We start from the raw sequence: 23,960 nt of genomic DNA on the forward strand, positions 1-23,960 counted from the left end.
TGCTACTACTGAATGAAGCCCCTTGTTCCTGAAACAATTTCAGTGCAGTAAAATTTGCTACACTGCTCATGTCTGTAATGCATATAAGATCAGTGTTAAAAATGTACGTGAAATACTGTTAAAAATATCACATGGCCACAAGCAGCGTAATAAATTTCATTTCTGTACAAGAAAAAAAATAGCTTGCTTTCACTTTTGAATATAATTAACTCTATTAAAAGGCACTGAAATAATTACAATAAAATACAATACAATAAAAAAGAACGTGTGCTGTAGAACAGAAAGAAATGCTGCATGATTATACAAAATGAACTTTTTAAATTTCAGTCTCAAAATGCACACTTAATACAGCAGCATCCTGTCAAGGATTATACAGAGAAACCCTAAAGCTTCAGCAACTTATAACATAGTTATACTTAGAACATGGCTTCGCCACCGAACGAAAACCGAGAGCTACAGCAGAAATCAACCCGCGTGCAGCAACGCGCTGCGACCGCCTCGCAGCGTGTAGCTCCCGCTCGCACGCACGCACTAGCGCGTTATCCGCGTGCAAAGAGACTTCGGAGACAGTTATTTACCCGGCGAGACGCAAGAGCCCGCAGGCGAACACCGTGCCGCGAGTTAGCGCGACTCACCTCGTACGACCAAACGCACTGGGTTCCCCCGAACCTGCGGACACACCTGCCCACCTCCACGTCCTCGTGAGTGGTGTACATCTCGCGAAGGCATTCGCCGATGTGCGGCACCATCCTGCGGAGCACCTCCCGGCTGAAGATCATTCCCGGCCCTCCCATGCAGAAATTCTCTCCCGGCTCGAGCCCTAGTTTGCCAAGTTCTTCGATATTCCCTAGACCGGTCTGTCCCAAATACAGAGGCTTGCTGCTGTTCAGCGAGCGAAGAAACTCCTCCAATTTTTCGCCTGAAAAAGATAAAAAGACTATGGTTAATTCTCTTTCTAGTCTGCCAGCCATCTGTTTGTCTGCATCTCAGGTTTTCTTTAAATCTAGCAGTCACTTAATGCGATGCTCTGAAGTGCCTTCGATGCAGTATCCGACAGCTCACTGAAAACATCCGAGCACAGGTTTACATTTTTCACGGATTCTTCCTTAAGAATATCCCCAACTAATATTGCAATGACACCTTTATTCAGTCAAAAGCCAGAATATGATCAAAACATAATTTACAAGCAAACCTTGTTCTGTTCAACCTGTGTTGATGGAAAACACTCCTTTCGCTCATTTAAAAACACTCTTTAAAGCAGGACAGGTTGCCAATATAGTTCCAGAGTGGCAAAAAGATGGTGGAGGGAGTAATGTCAGATATTTTATTAGGATTAATTTTTGAAAAGACTGGAAAAAAGCTGGATTAATGGATATAAACCTGTTCGACACAGAATGATTTTCTGCCTGCCCCTCTAGGAACACGGTAAAACTCAGGCACCTTCAAAAGCACCTCCAACAGTGCACAATCTACATGCTTCTCCTTCAAACACCTTACCTACCTACCTGATGTAAGAAACTGCAATTTGATATTTATACATTTTTAGTTTTTTCTGAAGTTTAGAGTTGGTGGACATGTTTAACCAGGCACCAGCTGAAGAAGGCTTCACCTTCAAGGCAGAAAAAAGAGTGACAGCCACAGAGGAAAGAGTGACAGCTTATAACACTGCAACTAAATATGCATGTTTGTTTGTGTGTTCATGTATATATACACATGCACATGTTTATATATATGTATATATACACACACACACACAGGTATGCATATATTTCACAAAGGACAGCTGAAAAGCAAGCAGTGCATTAAACTGTTCAAAACCAATCAAGTGACAAATAGGCAATCCTGCAGTTACTGCAACTTAACTTTCAACAGCTCACACTATGCTCACACCTATGACGTCCGCTTCTGGACTTTTTTTGTTCTGTTTTGTTTTTTCTTGCTAAGAAGAGCATCCTGTACGAATAACAGTGATTTTCCTCTAATTCTCTCAGTGCAGCCTTCCTCCTCGGGGGGCAACAAACAGGCGCCGAAGGGAGGCAGGTTCCCGGCACACCGCTTCCCAGCGCCGCTGGAAAACTTGCACGGAACAGGGGGAAACAGCTTTCAGAGACGCACAGCAAAGCACAGTGGCAGCTTTACGTGCTTGCGTTTGCCCAGTGAGAGCGAACCTCAGCGAAGCAACCAAGAACTTTTATTAGTGATAAAAAGGAAAAAGGAAGAAAGAAAAAGAGGTGCGTAAAGCCAGAGCCGCGGGACTGACTCGGAGCCGGCGGCCAGCGGCGGGCCGGGACTGCCCCCCTCGGGCCGCGCCGCCCCGCACCTGCGGCCGCCGCGGAGCCGCCGCGCACCCCGCGCCCCGGTCACCTTTAATGTAGACGTCGTCGTCGGCCCTCATGAACCACTCGTACTTGTCCAGGTAGTGGTCGTGCATGTACTTGATCATCATGAAGGACTTCTTCTGCGGCGGGTAGGAGTCGTCCACGCCGGGCAGCGCCACGACGGGCAGCGGCGGCGGCCCCGGCGGCGCGGCCGAGCCCTGGCTGGAGAAGAACTCCACCCGGCCCGGCACCGAGGGCGCCCACGTCCGCTGCGCCGCCACCGCCCGGCTGCCCAGGTACTTCTGGGCCGTCATCACCCCCACGTAGAGGAAGTTGCGGGGCTTGGCGCAGCCCGCCGCGCCCCCCCAGTCGCCGCTCCCGTTGCGGCTGCCGCCGGGGCGGCCGCCCCGCTTCTCGCCGCCGCCCTCCTCCTCCTCCTCCGGCTCGCCTTCGCCGCCCGCGGGGCTGGACACCGTGCCCTCCTCCGCCGGCAGCTCCCAGGGGCTGCTCCTGGCGCTCGTGCCGCCCAGCGCCGCCGCCGCCTCCGCCGCCTGCCCGCCCGCCGCCGCCGCCGCCGGGGCGTCCCCGCCCGCCGCCGCCCGGCCGTGGTAGGAGCAGAGGCTGGAGCCGCGCCGCTTCCTCTCGCTCATCTCGGCCACCCTGGGGGCGATGAGCCAGGAGGCGGCCGTGAAGCCCAGCACCAGCCCCAGCACCACGCTCAGCCACGGCCGGCGGGACCGCGCTGCCATGGCGCGGGCGGGGCGGCACCGCCGCCGCCGACCCCCGTCCCGTCCCGCTCCGCTCCGCTCCGCGCCGGCCGCCTCCCTCCCTGCACCGCCGCGGCCCGGCACGGCCCGGCCCGGCCCGGCCCGGCACGGCCCGCCGCGCTGCGCCCGCACAAACTTCTCGCCGGCGGCGGCAGCGCTGGCGGCCGCCGCTCCGCTCGCTCCGCTCCGCTGGCACCTTGTCACCGCCGCGGCTGGTCCCTCCCCGCCCCTCCCACCGCTCGGCCTCCTCCACACGGCGGCGGCGGCGGCGGCCCCCGCTCCGCTCCGCGGCTGCCGAGCGCCTCACCCCGGAGGGCGCCGCCGCCGCCGCCGCCCGCCCCGCCGCGCCCGCAAGCCGCCGCCGCCGCCTCCCCGGAAGGAAGCGGCTTCTTCAGGCGCCGCCCGATCGCCCCGAGACGGGACCCTCCCCGCAGACGGGAGCCCCCCGCCCCGGACGGGAGCCCGGCCCCGAGGCAGCTTTTCCGGCGCCGCGTGTCGGGGCGCGCTACATGTGGGGCCCGGCGCCGCGCGGTGGGTTGTCCTTAGCATCCAGTTATCGTTTCGCTGAAATAAATCCGAGCTCCCGCAGCATCTGTTCAATCGTTCGCCGGCGAAACCGCTCGCTTTCGTCGCTCCCGCAGCCTACGGGGTTGTCTGTCGCTTAACATCTCTGTAATGAACGTTAAGGCATATATGCCGAGGTAAGAGGAGGAGGGAACCTGGCAGAGCACGAGGCTGGCAGGAGTGCTGGAAGAGTAGGGAGAGGCAAACTTTTTTTTTTCCTTTTTTTTTTTTTTTTTTTTTTTTTTTAAGAAATAGTCTCTAAAATTATCCTCAGCCAAAAGAATGGAGCTTCCTTTCCACTTCCGTACTTGGCAGGAAAATCAGTGCAGCTATTTTACCTTCATGGGGAAAGTTCCAAGCCTTTTTCCAAACAGACAAGAATTACTTTGCCCATCTAAAAGAGGGAGGGAACAAGCCTACTCTGCATAGTCTTTAGCCATGAAGAGGTCACCTACTAAGTAATTTTCGCTCTTTCCTCGCACAGCGAGCGAGCTGCGTGCTCTTTGTGTTTCCGAGACGCGCGAGCATCCGGCTCGGGGCACGTACCCGCCAGCTTCCCCGGGGCTGAGCACCCTTTCCGAAACAACCCGGCATTCATTTCCTCTCTGCACGCAGGCAGGCTGGAGCATTTCTAATGTCAAGCAGTTAAGGGACTAGGTACCAGGCACACCTATGTATGCTACTCACAGCTGTCGCCACCGAAAACAGGAAACCTAGCAATATGCCCAGGCCCATAAATACTGTCCGAGCCTTTTCACAGCAACGAGGTAGCAGATCCCAGTGGAGAACACTTTAAAAAACATTGAAATCTCTTAAATGGCATCTTGGACACTTGGATCACTGGACTTCACTAAGTGTGGGAACTGATTTCCTGGCCCAGAAAGCCTGCGGGAGTTGAACCTCAGGTACAGACAAGGCTTTGCCACAGTGTTATCGCTATTATGAGAGTCTCAGCTTTTCGTAGGGATTTTTCCAGTTAAAAATATTATCCCTGTGCTCCTTTTCTCTCCCATCTGATTTTAAGATGTTGTGTATTATCTAGAGTTTAGAAAGGAATAAGGACATTTGGGGCAGAAATATTGAAAGGCTGCAGCTGCACTTAAGTTTTTAGTTCACTGTGTTCATAACTAGTAATTTGATACGCTATTGGGAAGTTGTGTCCTTAAAAGAAGTCTTTCAACAGATTTTAAGTCACATACTGAAATGCATTTATACAAGCAACTATGGCATCTAGTGGTTAATACTAATAATAATCCTGTATCTGCATTCACTGAATAAGAGAACCCAGAATGTCTTTCCAGTTAAAATTAATGCTTGATATAATAACAAGTTTGGTTGGCTATCAGGAATTCATGTCTAGTTAGCTCATTACATTTTGTAATGCAGTTGATAGGAATATTACACCAGTGTCTTAATGAATATGTTTGAAAAGAATAGGAGAGGCCAAGGCAGGAGTGGCCTCAAAAACTTGGAAGAAAAATTTGTAACAAAATTTAGCGTGGCAATGGAAAAAAAAAAAAAAAAAAAGAAAAAAGTCTTCCCTCCACTGTGCCTTCTAATTATAATCTCTGGGGAGTCTCTTAAAGGTTTTGTATTTTCTCTTCTAGGGAAAAAAAAAAAAAAAAAAAAAAAACAGAAAAGGGGGGGGGAGAAAGTGTGATTTCCTATTTTAGCTCGATAACTTTCTGCCTTGAATCACCTTTTTAAAGCAATTTGAGATCCTTTGCAGAAGGAGGTGCAGAAACATAGAAGTATCACTACTAATACTTTTCAATTGAAATAATATTGCTTTACTTTTCTGAAGGTAATTGTAGCCACACAGAATCCAACAGTTTTGTCTTCCACAGCCATGAAGTCCAGGACTGAAAGAATGGGCTGTACTTCTGCAGCATCAGAACAGAGACAACAGTGTTGCTGAGCTGGTTATTCCTAAATTTGCTCTCTCATTCATTAGTCTTAAGACTAATTCATTGGTCTTCAGACATTTTATCCTCAGGTGCAAGTCCAAAACCATCAGCTATAGACTATAGGAATTGCAAGCAGGGCTTCAAGTCTGGACAGAAAAAAAAAAAAAAAGGAAAATGTCTCAGCTAGATTTTTGGATGTTTTCACTCCTCAGCTCGCTGAGGCATCTCCATGTGATGCCGATGCTCATGCTGTCTACAGATTGTATCTGGGGTATAAAGGGCATCTAAATCTAGCCTTCCTCATAACTCTCCATAATTTCTTCTTGACGGGTGTAAGTGGAAAGCAGCAATCCAACCTAGCTGCCCTGCAAGCGAGGCTGAGCTGTGAAACATCTCTAAGCACAGGCTTAGAGATGGGATCCAGCTGGTCCCATATCCTCTGCCAATAACTTCAGGAAATGATGCTGTAAAAGTGTAGGTTTATCAACCGAAACGTGCTTAGCCCAGGAGCAGACTACAGGGAAGAGAAAGCATCTGATTGAATTTCACCATCAGGAGGGAGCTCACTGAACTGGATTCTGTTCCAGCTGCATTTCACTCGCCCCCAGATACCCTTCGCGAACAAGCAGGTCTGTTAGAACCGTGGGATTTCCTTCCTGCTTTAGAAATTAGTTGCTAAAACCTACAGCATGTCACCTCTAGAAGAAAACTTAGGAGTGATGGTGAGAAGAAATTAATTTTTGCACATATGTTAGATGCGTTATTTAGGATAGATCTCTTGACACCAAACTGCACTAAAACATTTTGCTCCAAGGAGAGCTTTAGGGAATAGTAAGATTTAAATAAATAAATAAGCATAGATAAAATATATGCGCAGGCATGACAAAGCTCAAGTAGCTGTTACGTATTTGTTGATAGAGTAGTTTAGTGACATTCCAGCTAAGGGTCCATTTACTCCCTGAAACACTATCAATATATGCTTTCCCCAAGACAGACCAAAATCAACTTCACCAGTTAATCAGTTATGGGGTTATATTTTGAGATATTAATGGAAGCTTTAGAGAATTTCAGAACTGGAAAATGATCTCAGTTGTCTATTTTGTTTTTTTTTTAACCAGGATTTTGGTAACATCCTATGAGAATTCAAAAAGCAGTCTTATGGGTGACTTCAGTTTAGGTTGTAGCAGCCACTAAGATCAATTCAAACTCTCTCAAGATGTTGCCAACAGAGACAGGGTAATAGAGATTAATGCTACTTTCAAACCAAAAAACAAACTCCAAAGCATAAAAAAAATGGTGACAAATGGATATGCTTGATGGAAGAAAGAAATTTCAGTATTCTTGCAGAGCAAATTTTTTGAAAACATTGAGCTTGATATTCCCCTTGCGCATTCAGTATTCTTATGTAGACATAGTCACATCACTTATGGAGCAGTCATAACTATTCATCTTCCTATAGCGTTATAAGTGTGTGTTTATTCATTGATACATCTGGGTAGTCATCTGCATTTACAGTGCGTTAACTAAGAAATAGTTTCGTTGTGTTTATTTTTAATCCTAAATCCTACGTGCTAAAACTCCTAGGCATTTGTGCTGAACCTGGTATTGTTGCATTATTGCAACATCTGATTCACGAGGAGTTTGCAGCACTAGCTATCACAGAAAACCTTTTTTTTTTCTTTTTCCTTTTTCCTTTTTTTTTTTTTTTAACTTGTGAAGTTAACGTGCTTGATCGGCAAATTTAAGAAAGATAAACATGAAATGCCGTACAACTGTAAATCATTTTTAGATTAAAACCAGAATGGAAAGTACAGGTGCTATAGGCTTGATTGTGAAACCCGTGCCTGTGAAAATCCTTTCAGATTCAATATTTATTATATGTGATCTTACATTTATGAAGAATTATTATAACACTTAAGTTTATCTTGGTGATTTATGAGTATTTTTTATTTAACGTGTAGTATTTTACTTCCTTCAAACTATTTCCTTTTTCTGTATTTTATAGAAGTAGTCCTCCAACAACCTTAAAATACAAATAAACAAGACCAAATCACACTCTTATGAATAGGAGACACACACAGCTCTTTCACCTACCTCAGGCGGACATGCTTTCGTGGTGGACAGTAGTTACTGCCTTCCTCCTGGGATGCTACCGTTCCTTTGCACCTGAAAGGCAGAGTTTTGAATAGTTTCAGATGGGCTGGCAGGTTGCACATCAGTTCTTCCCGTAGGAGCTGACCTCCAAAAGATACCAAGAGCGGGTAGGAAAGGCGCATCTTTCCCAGGCCCTTCTGTTGCACACATCTCATGCCGTTGAGCTGATGGTGACATGTAACCTGTAGCACGCCACGGGGTCTTTCGTCCTGACAGCAGGTGAGGCTTGCACCCTTCCAGCACACCCATGTAGCCTCCTCTGCTTTGAAACCACGCGGTGGGAAGGGGCTGGGGCAGGAGCAGCTCCCATGCCCATGTGGACGCTCCCACTTGGGAGCACGCTTGGGAGCTGCAGTGTGTGTGCACTGAGGGGCACTGCAGGCAAGGAGCCGCTTGTTCCAAGATCCCACAAAACCTGGAAGTTTCCCCCATTTGGAGCATGTTCTGCAGACTTTATCCCCCAAACCATGCTTTGAATTTAACTGGGTCACTCGGGGTAATTTTATCAAAAGAATCCCAAGCAGGGGAATTAACAGAAAGTTTTAAGGGAGTGAAAAGACATGTTCATCCCAACAGAGCTATTGGTGAAAGGAGCCTGGTTCTGGTAGCTCCTTGTACCTGTCCGATAGCAGAGAATACAGTGGTGTGGCCCGTACTGGTGTTACTTTGGTCACACTTTATTGCTGTGCTATTCTAGTGGCGGACGTAAGGATTAAGAGTAGTTTCTTCCATGTGAAAGGAACTCGATGCGCTGCATCTCTGCAGGCTCTTGGGATAACTTGTTCAAAGTCACACATAGCAGTCCAGGAAAGGGGGTAGTTACAAATGGGGCAAATCTCTTGTAACGATATCAGCAAAAAAACATTTCTTTCGCAGCATGCTCTGGGAATTGGCCATAAATAGAAAGATTGGAATTGAAAGTCGAGACCTTGCTTGCTTGCTTACTAAAAACCTTGCAGCAGGAAAGGAGCCCACATAGTGCTTTCTTCCAAGACTATAAAATATGCTCATAAGCTAGAAAAAGAAAAATTCTTGTTGGAAGAACTTTGAATAATTGCTATAATGCCATAGATAGTGGAGCTATTTGATCAACCCAGGCACAAGTAGTTTCCCTTTTTACTTGGAAAAAAACAACACAAAAAAAACCTCAAACCCAAGACCCCCATTGGAAAAAAAAAAAAACACACCAAGAGAAAGGTGAAAAACAAAGTTAATTGCTGATAGCAATAGCCATACCCCCCCCCCACACACACACTAATTTGTTAGTGATGCATTCATCTGCAAGCTGAGGCACGTACTTGAGGAAGCAGCATGAAGCCTTTTCATATTTTGTTGGGTTTTGGGGGGACAGTTGGGGATACTGCCCGAGATGCATATCATTTATAATGTTTATACCTCATTTACTGCCAAAATACCGTTCTGCTTTCTCCAAAGGTTGTTCCAGCCATTAAAAAAGTGAAGAAAATCAATTAAAAAAATTACTTAGAAGAAAACTCTAGAAGGAAAACAGAAGGATGCATACGGAGGTGAGGGAATAGCTCCCAGAGGAAAAACTAAACCATTATCTTCCACTATAAATCAGAAAAAACAAAAGCAGTTTTAATTACACACACATATTCTCCTGACTTCTAGTGTCACCAAACCATGTGACATTCACAAAAGAAAAATTAATCACTTAACAACAGAAAAAAACTTCATTTAACAGTGCTAAATGTTCAGATTGTGTTTAAGAATTCAGAATACTTCTCTCTGGATATCTGCATTATCCATCTTTTTTATAGTAGCAGTAAAAATATTATGGAGTTTTGTATAATCAAGAATATGTATTCAAGATGCAGCACAAAACAACTGCAGATTCCTTAAGAAAAAAAAAAAAAAGAAAAAAGAAAAGTTACCCTTGGCATACCACACATGCTCTTCACCAAGAATCCTTCAAGTTCAAAATGTTGAGATGTAAGGCAGGGTTTGGGCTTGTAGCTGCTCTCATTGAAACAAATCCTTACTCTTGTTACTACCTATATAATAAATACATTACAGAAGTTAAAGACACTCTCTTCCCACCCCCACCAAATAAAACTGTAGCACCAGCCAATTTTGAGAACTTGTTCACGTTATTACAGGGAAATCCAGTTTGTGACGTGTCCAGCTCTGACTTGAACAAGAGTTGAATAGGACCAGATGGCCTAAATCTGGAATAACTACAGAGAAGCAACTGGGGTCATGAGATTAATTCAAACTGGTGTAGCCTGGGGTAGGATTTTGTCCTCCGAACCTAAGGGAGGACTGCAAGCCCAGAAATCTTACAAACAGTTTCTTCTGATCCTAGGCACATGGTTTGGTGATGTTGCTATGCTATTTTAAGTAGTCATTTTTTTTTAAGATTTGCAAGAGAGGGCGTTAACAAGATTACAGCAAATTTGGAAGGAAAAAAGGTTCCGTTTGTTAGGTAGCTTATTCAAATATCTCTTTGCCTCAGACTTGGCATCAAAATCACTTAATGGAATGTCGTTCTAGTCTGCAACTTGAGATGCCTGGATGAAGAACAAATAGCGATGCTTAAAATAAAACTTTGAATCACTCTTGCATTAAATATTGTAATAACATTATGTTTTGCAATTGTTATATAAGTCTAAGGGGGGGAAAAAAAACCAGCTTTAATTTGTATGCCTGTCACAATACTTTTCCCTCCCCATCCTAGAGAGGAATTTACATGGTTTGCATTGAAGTACTATAACTAAGAATGGAAGGAATTACACTGAAATATTAAGAAAGCAAAATATCCAGGCTTCTAATTATAACCCGGCTCTGCGGCATGTAAGTCTTCCGAGTTTACTTACAAGCATTCTCATTGAATTTGTGTGATTATGGACATGACAAGTTACTTTCTCCCAGTTCAGCTCCTAGTTCTTATTACCAATCACATTTATTAGTAGTCACACCAGTATTTCTAAGAAGCCACGTAAGAGCTAAGTATTATGAGCTTATTATTCTGGTTAAGTTTAAAATATTGTCTAATTCAGATAATCACGCACAGGATTAGAAAGCCTGGCAAGAATGTTTTTTAAATTTAATATTGAATACAGTTGGAGAATAAGTTCCTCCCTTTTTTTGGGGGAGGGGGGAGGAGGGAGAGGGCACACAATTTGTGCATAACACGTGATCTGGATACCCAACAGAAGGACAAGCGTGTATTCTGGTTTTGCAAACCAGGCCCTGGTGATTGTGGCCGAGACCTCACAGCCGGCTGCATCCACGCTGCGTGCACCACTGGCAGCACAAACCCACGGCACTTAACTACACGGTGCCAAGCAGGGGTGGGTGAAACCTTCACCTTAAAACAGGTATTAATTGGACTACTCAGGTAGGTCCCCGGCTTAGCTTTCGGCTAAGATAAAGATAACCTTTAGTGCTACGCACAGAAGTAATGAGTATGAGCCCGTTTCAACGGGAATTGCTAAAGGACTCTTCTTTTCGGCACTGTCGCTGAACAGAGTCGCTGAAAATAGTTGCTGTTCACTGTGTTTCCTTACCGTTTACCAGGCTCAGTTATCATTTACAAGAACTTTTTTCAGCTTGATGGACAGTGTATTTTGCTTTTTCGTGATCAGCTTTCAGAGTGATGACCAGAATAAGAAAGGAGTTCCTTAGCCTGTTTAAGGACGACTCGTGTTGTCCAGGAGACAAGACCACTATGCAAAGTCCCAAAGCGTTCCGGTAGGAAATGCGAAATGCGAATGTAGCAGTGGCTGAAGAAATAAATACACGCACCATGCGAAGAGTAATTCTGCCACCTTGTGAAGCAACACTGTGGCTGCAGCCTGATGCTTTCTGGCAGCATTTCAATATAGTTCAAACCATCGTGTGACAACCCTGAGACCAAGTTATTGTTACACCATTTTATTTTATGCCTTTTATTAGAAAGGGCATTAGAAGAAGCTGTTTCACTATTTGCTTTATAACTCGTTTGCTGAAAATTCCACCACAATTTTGAAAATGTTACGGTTTTACTTGCTGTTTTCCTACAGTGTATAGCTAGAGTAAGTTGCACAAGGAGTAAATTGCTCTTAACAGCATAGGTTTTTCCAGAAGAGTCACATCTTTGGCAAAAACATTAACCAACTTTTATGCAAGTTCCTCCTCCAGAAAAACCAGAATTTTGAAATAAAATAAAATAAAAATCCAAATATTCTACAGGCATAGGGATCTTCTTAAGGGGAATGTTACATTGTGTGCTTTATCATTTTATAATTACACTCAAGAATAAAAAGAATTCTCAAAGCAATTTTTAAAAAACTTTTTTGGTTTAAACAATGTGAGATTTGCCTAAGTGAAAGTATGTGTCTGAAATATTGATCATGAACTCACTTCAGCAAACCTCTACAAGGAACCCTGACTAATTTTCATCTGTTTTCATCCATTGCTGCTGCAGAGCTGCAGCTAAACAGCACCAACTAGCATTTTGTTGAAGTTAAACTGGTCTGGGTGCTGCTTGGACCTGGGCACTACCTTGGCTCAGAATAAACCCATCCGTTTGAGCTGCTTTGCTTCAAGGCAGAGCAGCTGGGTACTGTTTTAGACAAAACAGACGGTGTCCAGAATTCACAAAGAAGAAAATGAGCTTATTTAATTTAAAGAAAAAAAAGTGTTTTCCTGTTCACATTCTGATTTTTTTCCAGCTGGGCTGGAAATTTCAAAGGGCTCTTAATCTTTCTACTTTGTCACAGGTAAAACTGTAGCCTCTGAGTTGATGAATTACTCACAGGACTGCATCATTAGCGAAAAAAAGGTTTCGCTTACGGTATCACAGGTCCACAGGCCAACACAGCACGTGTGGAGCTGGAGAAGGGAGCCATGAAGATGTGCCCCAGAGGTGAGGCAAGGAGGACCAACCGGCACGTTAACCAAGGGTGATCTGACACCGCGTAGGCATCGGTCCTCAAATTAGCAACTCCATCGCTCCCATTATCCAGATTCCTTTCTGGATTGGTGGGATTGGGGCACTAAAGGAGAAGAGTGAGGGGTATCACCTGGACACCCAGAGGAAACGTCACATCACATCCTGGGCTTGGGAACGCACCGCTCCTCGTGGCTCTGCTGGCTGGTCACACTTGGATTCCCATTAAAGCTGACACTTTGTCATTTGCCCTCCTCTTTTTTAATGGCATGCAACCGGGGGGTGAAAAACTCCAACCAAAACCCAGCAGACTTCATCAGGCTTCAGATGCAGCTCAAAGCATGGCCATGAAGTACAATAAGAAAAACATTCTGATTCTGGCAGGAGGTGGAAGAGGGAACCTTCCCTTCCCTATTCCCATAAGACCAATATGGAAAGTAAATAACATTCAAAAATACTGCCCAGAGAGATTTATATAGAAATTAGTGGTCAAGTCTATTACTAGCTTTACTTGTCTTTGTTACGCCAATTTTAGAAAATAAGCAAGGAATTAAGATTACCTAAACCTTGCTGTTTTTATACTATTGTTTTTGCCTTCTTTCATTCAAGTAAACTCTACCTTGAATTTCAAGGCTATCACCAACAGCTCTCTGTAATTTTAAACAGATTTCAGCTATTTAGCAGCTAGCCCAACCTAAGAGAGCACCCAGCAAACCATACCTTGTCATATGTGACCTTTAGCCGCTGTCACAGTAAGAAAGAGCAGTATCAATTGTTCAACATGTCAATCAAATCCTAAGCATAGCTAATAAATATTTGTACTTAGGTTAATTGAACATCACAAAGTCCCTGCTACTGTAACCAGCTTAAGAGTAGCAAACGTGCAATCTCTGTTCTTCCACAAACACGCTAAGGCCGTTCAGTTTATTTGCTAGGTGGACGTCATCTAGGGACAGACATCACTGCTCTGATGTCGAGGTCCTGACATGAATTCTTCTTATACTCTATTTCAAAGTGCGATTTCTGGAGCACAGATAAGGAAGAGGATTCTTCTTGCAATGTCAGACAGGAGACTGTTAAGCAGATATTGTACTGATATAAGATCTGCCACTCTCCTTCATGTATTTAGCTTCACTCTTAGTCTTTTTTTGGAGGCATCATATCATCCCCTTCAATGCACTCAGTGATTCATCTTTTCTGGTTTCCAAGTTGTAGCTGAAATACTTCTTGAAGCAAAGAATGCTCAGCTCTATGCTGCTTTGTTTATAAACTCTAGATAACAGATCTGACCTAAGGAAAAGGACTACCACTTCAACGAGGCTGACTTTTGATTTTTTTTTTAAAAAAAATGTGTGTGTGCGCACATTTGAAGAGAACCTACTGCTGACACTTGTTTTTACCAGAGTTATACATTCACAGAACTGGCAAACGTAAAAGAAACAAGTTTCTTTGGGTAGGGTGGGGGGGGAAGAAAAGAAAGAGAAACCACAGAAGTGTTTCTTCAAAGAAACAATGCCAGGCAGGGCTAAGAGGAGGAAATATCCCAGTGCATTTTCCATTATGCGCAATAACAGATCAACTTGATTTAACTGCACATTCTTTGTTGGCATTAAATAGAAGAAGGAGGCATGCAGAAAGTGCAAAATAAGTCAGATTACTAAAGATAAGGATAAAAATACATCACAAGGATCTGGAGACCAAAAAGATGCAAAATAACAAGAACTCATTCTATAAGCACACAGAAGGGGTGTGTGGAAATCAAAGATGCTAAGCAGGTCAAAAGGCATGCACATGAGCACTCACGTCTTCCTTCTTTCCTTTAAAATGCCTTCATATTTATCATTCTCTCTGCAAAGGTTAGTTGTGAAAGGTTGGATAACACAGTGTATATCAGCATCAAAGGCAAAGATCCAGTTAAAAATAAGGGAAGAGCATACGAAAAGGAGCCCTTACAGAAGTTAGATATTGCTGAAGTTGGCTGACACTGCAAAGCTTCATCTTAGGATACCTGGAAATCTGGAGAGCAATCTTAAAACTGGGAGTCATCTCCGAAGAGGGAGTTTGGTGAAATGCCGAATGAACAGAAGAGGACAAAGTATAATATTGGCGTTTGAATGTTTGAAAACAGGAAGGTAAGAGGATTTATGGAGCTGTTCGCTTAACTTCAGCTTCTAGGCAGAATAACCTGAAACAAAACAAAACAACAAAATAACCCTATTTACTATTAAGTAGAAAATAGCAGAGCTGGCTTGGAGGTATCAGAGCAGAAAGGTCTCTTGAGCAGGAACCTGTGCATGGTCCATCTCGGTTTTTTTTTCAACAGCAAAGAAGACTATGTACTCTGAAACAGCAAAAAAAGTGTATTCTGAACTAGGAAAGTGCTTTATAAAGTCCAATTGGCCTTTTTTCAAAGTCTGCACCAGAATTTTTGTTTTGGAAGTCTTTTGTCTTTGACAGGGACTGGGCAGAGCTAAGCTCAAGGGACCTCAGTTGCCCTATGCACTTCTGCACTGCTTGCACAAGCTCTTGAGTTTGCATGATTTTTTTTTTTTTTTTCCAAAAGATTTATGTTCAAGTTTCTGCCTAGGAGTCCTAACAGCCTGCCAGAGCAAGGGATTTGCCACCATGCTCTGCAGTCAATCCTGCTCCCACAACTCGCTGAGCCTGTGAGATAAAACATGCGCCTGCTCATTCCTAGCGAGCATTTACTGGTACGTAGATAGCAATAAATGCTTTCCAAAAAATGATCTTCCTTGTCTGCTGTTTCCTTATCTAGGTCATGAGCACAGTGCCTGTGTTAATGTATTTTAACAGCAATCTCCAAAAGGAAAGTGAGTAAATGTAGTTGGTTAGTTGGTTTTCGTGTTCCCCCCCCCCCTTTTTCTTTTTTTTTTTTTTTTTTTTTTTGAAGTGTGCAATTTAATGGTATCTTAGGACAAAAGGAATAATTTCATATTTGCAAATTTTGTTAGGAGTAATTCTGTCAGAGGTTTAGTTCACAATAACAAGGTTAAATAATTTAAGTGTTTTTCGTACAAATGAGGGGAAGATAGAATCAAAGATGAGTTTTCTAAAATTAGAGATTTGTGTCCCTCCTCCCAGTTCTGTTCCTGCATTCAGAAAAAGCATCAAATTAAGCTTTGAAGAAAAGCTTAAGGATTTAAGAAACTGCAAGAGTAATCATACGTATGTTCCCTGGTTTGCTGCCAGTATTTTTATCTTCAGCAGTTTGCTTAAGACCACTTTTATTTTAATATAAATTATTATCTGAGATTTCTAGCCTCATTTGGGGGGTTGCTATACTGATTGTAAATAAATAAAATTGATTTTAAGAGTATTTCACCAAAACATCATTTTCAAAAGTAATAGACCTGATTGACTGGTTTGATTTGTCAATATTCTTCTGAAAAAAAAAGTGGATGTAAATTAAAGCCCAACCCTGCAATTATATTCCATAGCAGTTACAGTCAAAAACTTTGTAAAACCCACCTATATGTTCTTTTTTTTGATTGTTCGTTTGTTTTTCGTTTTAAATGCAATGCCAGAGGCCTTAGAAAGCAGACCTAAGATGTAAGGCAGAACAGTCTGCCTCTACTTACTGAATAAATGGGAACATCTAGTTTTTTTGGCATATTCCCATTGCATAAACAAGGGCTTTGTTTTCCTTTAATTACAAACATCACATTGAATTACTCAGAACTCCTTCATTTACTTTTTTTTTTTGAGCATTACTGTGTGCATGAAATGGTACATGCAGAACCAGTCAAAAATATTACCTCTCTTAGAGAATGAGGAAGGAGGAAAAAAAAAAAAAAAAAAAAAAAAAAAAAAACTTAAAACCATACTCCTTTCCTATCGGTAGCACAGAGATAATTAAGGCAGAGTCTCTACGCAGGGCATCTCAGCGCTCCTGTGCAGGAGATCCTGCCTGCTCCAGGGAGCGGGAGCAGCTCAGCCAGTTCTGGGACACTGCGGTAGCCGTCCGCCACTGACTGCCATGCAGCAAAAGCCCAGCTCCTCCCTTGGCAGGGCAGCCCCAACCTGCTGCTTGCCAGGACCCACTCAGATGCACCTTGGCTCTGAGAAATTCTTTTTAGCTTCTGTTTTTGTTCATCAGCGCGTGCCCATTTTTTCTGGAGTCTCTGTATTTAAAGGTTTAACAGCTGCTTTTTGAGTTCTCTGGCCCCAGTGCAAAGCTGTAGATAGCAACAAGGAGCCACACAAGAGCTATCTGCTGATGCTTCTCACCTGCAAATAGATAAGCTGCACAGAAAAGACTTGTCTGAGTGAACTGCAAAAATTCACCAAATGATTTTGAAGTTTTGTTTTGCTCTCCAAGCTCACATGCTGCCAGTTTGTGGTATAAGTGCAAACTAGCTTGAGGTAGAATCAAACTGTGGTTGTAGCTGGCTCAAGAAACTTGGATGTTGGCTTGTGACTGAATTTGCCATTGGCATAGTCAGGATGGGTCAGTAAGGGTGAAGTTGAGTTTGTGCAATAAAAAAAACTTCAGAAGAATCCTGTAGCTATACTGTAAAAGTATCATTTTTCTTTATATATTTCAAGATACAGTGAAGAACTTTCTGAACATAATTTATGAAAGGGGTGGGAAGGAACCTCCAAAAAACTCCGAAAGAACCGCTCCAAACACCTGAACTTTTTTAGGGCCAGAACAGTATTCTGATTTCTTAGGAGGAATTCTCAACCTGTGCCACAAGTTGCTTTCAAGTCCTAAAAGTAATGAGAAACCTAACTCCTATTAGAGGGACAAAACAGAAGGGAGGCACATGAAGACTTCTGGACTTCAGAATCAATTACATTTACTATACCACTGTATTGTGGTTAAAGGCAAATTCAGCTCTTGGTATAATGAACACAGTCATCAGCAGCAGCTCGTGGATCAACAGCTTCCTCAAAAATGGAGGCAGCTGATGCGATCCTTGACAGTTTGTTTTCCAATACTTCATAAGTATGTCTCAATAGTATATTTGATTATTAGATACAAAATTTTGCATGCCGAAAACAACCCCTGATAATTCAGTATTTTTTGCCCTTATGTTCTAGCATTAGTGCTAGCAATGGCAGCAGCTCTGTGTTAAGCAGATGCAGAGCAAGGAAGGACGATTTATACACCAACATTCATTAAAAAGAAACACAACTGGTACAAATGTAAAGACTGAAGGCCTGTGTTTGTTTAACTCCACCTCCGCAGAGCCCACAATCTTTCTTTTATCAATTTAGCACTAACAGTGCCAGCCATACAGAGAATATTATTCACTTAGCAGTTTCTATGCCTAAAAAGCCCATGGGTGTCTCATATGTTAAGTGCTTTCAGTAGGCAGCCATGATTGCAGCTCAAAAAAGCAAGCACAGCCAACAGAAATGAGACTAGACACACACACACACACAAAAAAAAAAAAAAAAAAAAAAAAAAAAAAAAAAAGAGCTTCCACAACAAAGTCACTTTCTATCATCTTCAGTACAGATTATTTTTTATCTCCTCCTCTTCCAAGGGGAATTAAGGTTAAAACAGACCAAACCCAACAGCAAAAGACAAAATATCACTTTAAGATGCACACTTACATGCGTTTTCCAATATTCAGCTGCAGTTAGAGAGGCAGTCTTAACAGCTGAAAGTTTACTTTATATACCCCACAGACATTAAAAAACAAAAAATGCACCAAATTTGAAGCAAAAAAGGACCCCTCTATACCCAACAGATTTATGCTGTGTGTGGTATAACAGCCGTGTGCTGTAATGAAGCATCCTGCCCTTGCCTTCCCCCTTTACCTCCACCCTGCTTCCTCCAGCACAACTGCTCTCACAGCAGGCAACAAGGAACTTCTCAGATGAACCTACTTCAAGCGCCAAGAGTTCGTGATTCAAGCGTGGCAGCTGTGGCAAAGTGATTTCTGAGCTGCAAGAGGCCTGTTGGAGCAATCCCAAGAGGAGCACAATCAGCGCAGAGGAAATCCCAGGGGAAACGAGCCCTCCTTGAGGACACTGGTTGAGAGGCTGGGCTATTTGGAGCTATCTGAGGTTTAGATCTTCTCCCGAAACCCTAGTGTGTCATACTGCCTTTAACCATCTATTCCCCTCTCTCCTACTAACACACCAGCTTCTGCTGGCTTCTTTCAGCAATGCCTTGAATATAAGTCTATGTTAAAGGGGTTTTGTTGCTTGGTGGCCTTAATAGAGCTTAATACCTCACAGGAGAGAGTGTTTAGCATTTATTTCCCACAGCCTAATATAAATGAATTATATTAGGTGTGAGGATGGAAAAGAAAAAAGGTAACAAATGTCATCCAGTGTCCTCTGGACAGCATTAGGGCAATAGCAGCACCACTCTGAAGCATGTCTGGCTGTGGAGACCCACAAAGTTACCCTCCACGACTAGAAACTCCTGCAAAGCCCCTCTGTCAGGAAGCGGGTGGGCTATCAGGGCACACGCCAGCACTGACAGACTGGAAGCTTCCTGGGAAAGACCACTGAAAAACAGCTGCGGAGGGGAGAAGCCAGCGTTGCGCCTTTGAGGGGAGGTGGGCAGAAGCTCTATATCCTAACCTACCCGTACTCAGAGCCCACCTCGGTTCAAATCTGAACCATGTCTATACTCTTGCAGCAACTTGCCTGTGTTTTGTTTGTGTTTGGGAAGGACCCATCGAGGGGCAGATCTGGGGTCTGCAGCACTTGCATTTGCCTACCTGCAAACGTCATTCACTGCTATGTGCAGCTGTGCGAGTCTAGAGAAGCTGAGCACCCGCAAACCTCGGCAGCAAGCCACTGCCAAGCGCTAGCTTAGTAAGTTTACAGTTTGAACCTAGCTCGGTGGGATAGGTTGCACCTCTGCAAAGCCTGGATCCCAGCTCTTATGAACCTACATGAAACTGGTTGCAAAAGAGACTGGTTGGAAAACTGAAAAAAAAAAAAAATCAAACACTGGCACACCCCTACACCCTGAAATGTGCAACTTAGCTCTGCTGCAGTGTCCTTACAGGTGAATCCACGCGCACTGAGTCTGCACGCAGCAGGAGCTGGAGTTTGAACTGGTGGTGTGGGAGATAGGACTGGAACTGTGACAGCCCCTCCATCTCCTCTGGAAATGGCAACTCACGTGGCTACAGAGGTCACTCCTATTTTTATTACTGTGTTCCTAAGCAATACAAATAATTTTTTTTTTAATAAAAGAAACTATATAGAAGAAAAGTGCTGTCATCAAAAAAAAAAAATGTATATTCCTCCTAAAATACTGAGTGCTAAAGACTTTTTAAACGTATCTGATGTGACAAAAGGCAACGGTGTACCTGAGGCTATATCTGTGGCTGTTACAGTGGGGAATGACCCTGCAGGAGCAATTTGATGCTGCTTTAGACTTTCTAAATCTCGAGGCTTCTTCTAGAAAGTAAAATCACATGAGAAAATAGTCCATGGGATCCTCACATTTGTTGTGTTGAAAGGCCAGCTGATGTTGAGTCTATCTGACTTACAGCCCCCTAAATTCGTACTTTTACTGAAGTAACTAGCCTTGCAAGACCCTTTCTGTGGATGAACTCCGTACTTCACTGTGGTAGAGAAATCACTGAAATGTATTTTCCAAAAATAGTGCCTGCTGGAGCTTCACAACCAAACAGGAGCCATCGTCAGAGACTAGAAGTAAATAAAATGAGAACCCAATTGTGTATTTATTGCAGGTTATTAGACTTAACACTTTTTTTTGCAGGAGAGAATGCAGGGGAGAAAGAGGAAGAGGAAGGTTGGGAATGCTACCCTCCAAATTTTTCAAGATGTTCTAGCAGTTTGGGAAGAGCGGCTATACTATAAAAAGTAATAAAAATAAAATAAAATTCCAGCTCTTAGGAAGTTCCGCAAGCTAATCCGTATTTGCTGGAGAGAAAGAAGTTAATGTTGCTAAAATCATTTGTGAAAGAAACTGCCAGTGCAATTACAAGTTGGCAGAGCCTTAGTAAATAAGTGTACTTTCGTTTCCTTATATAATTATGATGGAATTCAGCATGCAAAAATAAATGTCTAGGTATATTTTTGCATAACTGTGCAGTGCAACAAAATGCCTGCTGTCTCCCCTTGAAGGGTCCCCTGTAAGATGTGTAACAGCCTTGATGTTCCATACTTTTTGTTCAAACGAGCATTTAGTGCTCCCTGTTTTTCAAAAATGAAAAATAAAAAAGGCTGTGGTGGCTTAATAGCAAAGGAGTGTAAGACACAGGCCATGTTCACTGACATTTACAGGCTTTCTGGCAAAGTGAATTTAGACTGATTTAAGCCTTTTTCTTCTGATAGCATCTTGTACATTTTTGAACACGCTGGCAGGAAGGGAAATCTGTTTCGGTGTAGCCGCTTGAAGATTTCTGGGCAGCTCTTCTGCCTTAGTCAGCGCAGCCATGCACGCTCAAAATGCCATACCCGTAGAAGACGGTCCCTATGTCTCAGACAAGCACTTGCTAAAGTGATATAAATGCGAACCACTTGGGGAAAGAGCAGGGAAAGGCGTTACTACGTGTTCGTGGAAACGATCCCGTGCTCTCCACGGCCCGTGGCCACGCTGCCAGTGCTCCGAGAGCTGCCACGGCTGCCTGACCCCGGTGGGGTTTCCAGCTGTGTGCCGGTAGCGGAGACGGCACGCTTTGCCCGTGTTAATGGCATTACTTCATCCCCTCTGTTTCTAACCCATTAAGACACAGCACAAACATACTAAATCCTTTTTTTCACCCTAATACTCTTGCTACAAGGCAATGTGTGGCCGTGAGCGTGAGGGAAAGCTACCTGGCTGCCCTGGCTTGGAGCAGGGGCTACTCTGCAAGCTTACTTCTCCGAGAAGTTGTCGTCTTAATGGTTTCACTGAAATGAACTTTAATTTCACTAATAGCTCAGTGTCAGTACTAAACATTGCTTTATAGCTCCTTTGAAGTCTTCAAATTTGCTTTGTGTCTATTCAACAATCTTTGTCTTAACACAATTATTTTCTAATACAAACCTTCTGCTCTTGGGGTTCCTCGTCAGATTTTATCCTTGTGCTGAAGTAAATCTCAGGTGATACCCTCAAGGCTAGTAATTCTAGCTTTCTACCAGTAGGAAGGCAACCAAGTATTTTTATTTTTCTCTCTCAGATACAGTAAAACAAGTCTACTCAACAGAGAGCCTGGGTGAAGAGTGGCTCAGGAGTCCACCAAGCAATCATCTAGCCTGTTCGCAGCTGAAGGAGCATGTCACATCTCCACGCTAACTCCTTGGGAAGACAAGCATTGCCCCACAGCACCCAGGTTGGCCAAAAAGCAACACATTTCCTATGGAACTTTTTTTTAGGTCAAGTTAGCAACAGAGCTGAGGTGTTTCCATACCCTTCACTAGTAGCCAAAGGTTTGTGAGGAGAAACTAAAGTAAGGAACAGGGAAAGAGAGGACACCATTCCGCATCATAGGAGAAGGCAGAATACAGGAGAAGGTTGTAAAAGCCTGTAATGTCATATTACTATACCAATGTATTGCAATTAATTAATTAATATTGCAAGGGGTGAGCCAGTGGCATATGTCAGACCTATATTTCACACATATGCTTTTCCTGGCTATTAAGTAGAATATGAGACTCTAAATAGGAGACTTTGCTGGAATTTGAGTTGATTACCATTGGAATAAAAAATTTATATCCATGCCAACATTTGTTCCCGTTCTGATCCCAACTGAACTTTGACTGCTTAACTTTAAGCACCTGCGTCAATCCTGTTGAAGTGAACTGAATTGTATGTGTAAGTGGTCTCCTCAAGCTAGCAATAAACCCCTGAATTTAGGTCTCAGAGATTACTTACTGTGGAAAAAATGTTGTATGTCCAGGTTAGACGCCATTACTTACTAGAGCTGTTTTACTCTTCTAGCTTTAAAAGCACTTTTGGAATACACTGCACATTTAATTTTCCAAACACCAATCCTAATCCCAAGGGTTACGGGATGACTTTTTTGCTTCAGTCACTCAGGGTTGCTTCCTTAGAGGAAGTGCAGCTGCTCCCGCGGAGCGGAGCGGAGCGGACGCCCTTTGCCTCCCGCCCAGCGTTTTCGCGAGTTTTGCGCGGCGGGAGCTGAGCGCGGCGGCGCGCAGGGGCCGCGCAGGGGCCGCGCTCCGCCACCGGGTGGCAGCAAAGGAGCCCGCATGAGCGAGGTCGCAAGAGGAAAATTTAAAAAAAAATAATAAAAAAAGGCGAATTACAGCAAAGCCGCCAAACCGTGCCTGGAAGCTTTTTCGCCTCTGCTGACTCCCCGCTAGATGACAGCAGCGCAACCGGGCTGAAACAGCCAGTAATGGACTTATGGAGAAAACTATTTTATCCCTACTGCTAAACCCTCAGAGAGCAATGCAGTTAAGAAACTCTCATTATTGGCTGTTTTCCTGGAAATTACAGTGCTCTTTGCTTTTAGGCTTCCCGCCTACAGGCCTCAATAATTTACAAAAATACATTTCTGCATTGTATGCAATGCACTTAAAGCAAATGTACTCGGGCTGGAAAAAACAGTTAAGTATTGTTGCTTTAATGTGAATTACTTCGTAATGTCAGCTATTAGTCTTGTAAAATGCTTCTAAGCTCTTACTCCCGTAAGCTGGATGGGTCTGATCTTTCAGACAAAAAGCCTGTCTACGCTACAACTGCAGCAGGCCAGGAGGCTGAGTCCCCCAATATATTTACAGCACCGTTCAATTGTATAATAAAGGTACTAATTTTATGCCAATGGCTTTGCATTAAAATGCAGCTATGCTTTTGCTGTTGCCTGGCCACCAGGTTAAAGCACCATGTTGTCCGAACATGGGTCTTCAAAGCAGTTGTGGTACAAACTAGATCAGTTTCAGAGCGGTTAACGGTGCAAACTAGATTCAAGCTTGAACCGGGCAAGGAAGCGGGGAATTAAGTGCACTTACTTTTTCCCATAACTGAAGATGAATCCACCTCAACCTACGTCAAAGCACAACACCACGCGAGGGTTCAGTAGAGCACGTCTTTGACCTTTATCCCGTTCCTGCACTATTTCAAAGCTCTTTTTGTGCAAATGGGGGCAGCGCTGATGTATGAACCAGCTTCCCAGCTTTCGTGAGATTCTCTTGTGCAAGCGAGGATGACCCCAGTTCGACAGTAGCATAGCCCTTTGCTCTAATGTGGAGGTTTAAAGGCCTTGCAGCACACAGGGTGTTTTTTTCGGAGAGAAAAGAAGTAATTTAAGTGCTTCTCTCTTTGCACATTCACTTTTTATTTTGTCATTAAATATTGTCATATTTATTTATCATTACATAAGTCAATAAATATTTCATCTCGTGTTTTCATTCTCCTAATTACTCTGAGGTGCATGAACTTCACTGT

At 43.6% G+C, this 23,960-nt stretch overlaps 1 protein-coding gene across 1 annotated transcript in view; it reads right to left on the reverse strand.

The window, feature by feature from the left end:
* CHSY3 (chondroitin sulfate synthase 3) overlaps positions 1 to 3,176 on the reverse strand; it is a 153,616-nt gene extending 150,440 nt beyond the window's left edge. The window contains exons 1-2 of the mRNA XM_062599504.1: positions 2,365 to 3,176; positions 636 to 919 (exon numbers count right to left, since the gene is read on the reverse strand). Of these exons, the coding sequence (XP_062455488.1) occupies positions 636 to 919; positions 2,365 to 3,067 (987 nt within the window). The 5' untranslated portion in view covers positions 3,068 to 3,176. The remainder of the gene's footprint in view (positions 1 to 635; positions 920 to 2,364) is intronic.
* Between the last annotated feature and the right edge of the window lie 20,784 nt (positions 3,177 to 23,960).

The sequence above is a fragment of the Rhea pennata genome, chromosome Z (assembly GCF_028389875.1).
Source record: "Rhea pennata isolate bPtePen1 chromosome Z, bPtePen1.pri, whole genome shotgun sequence".
NCBI classification, from domain to species: Eukaryota; Metazoa; Chordata; class Aves; order Rheiformes; family Rheidae; genus Rhea; species Rhea pennata.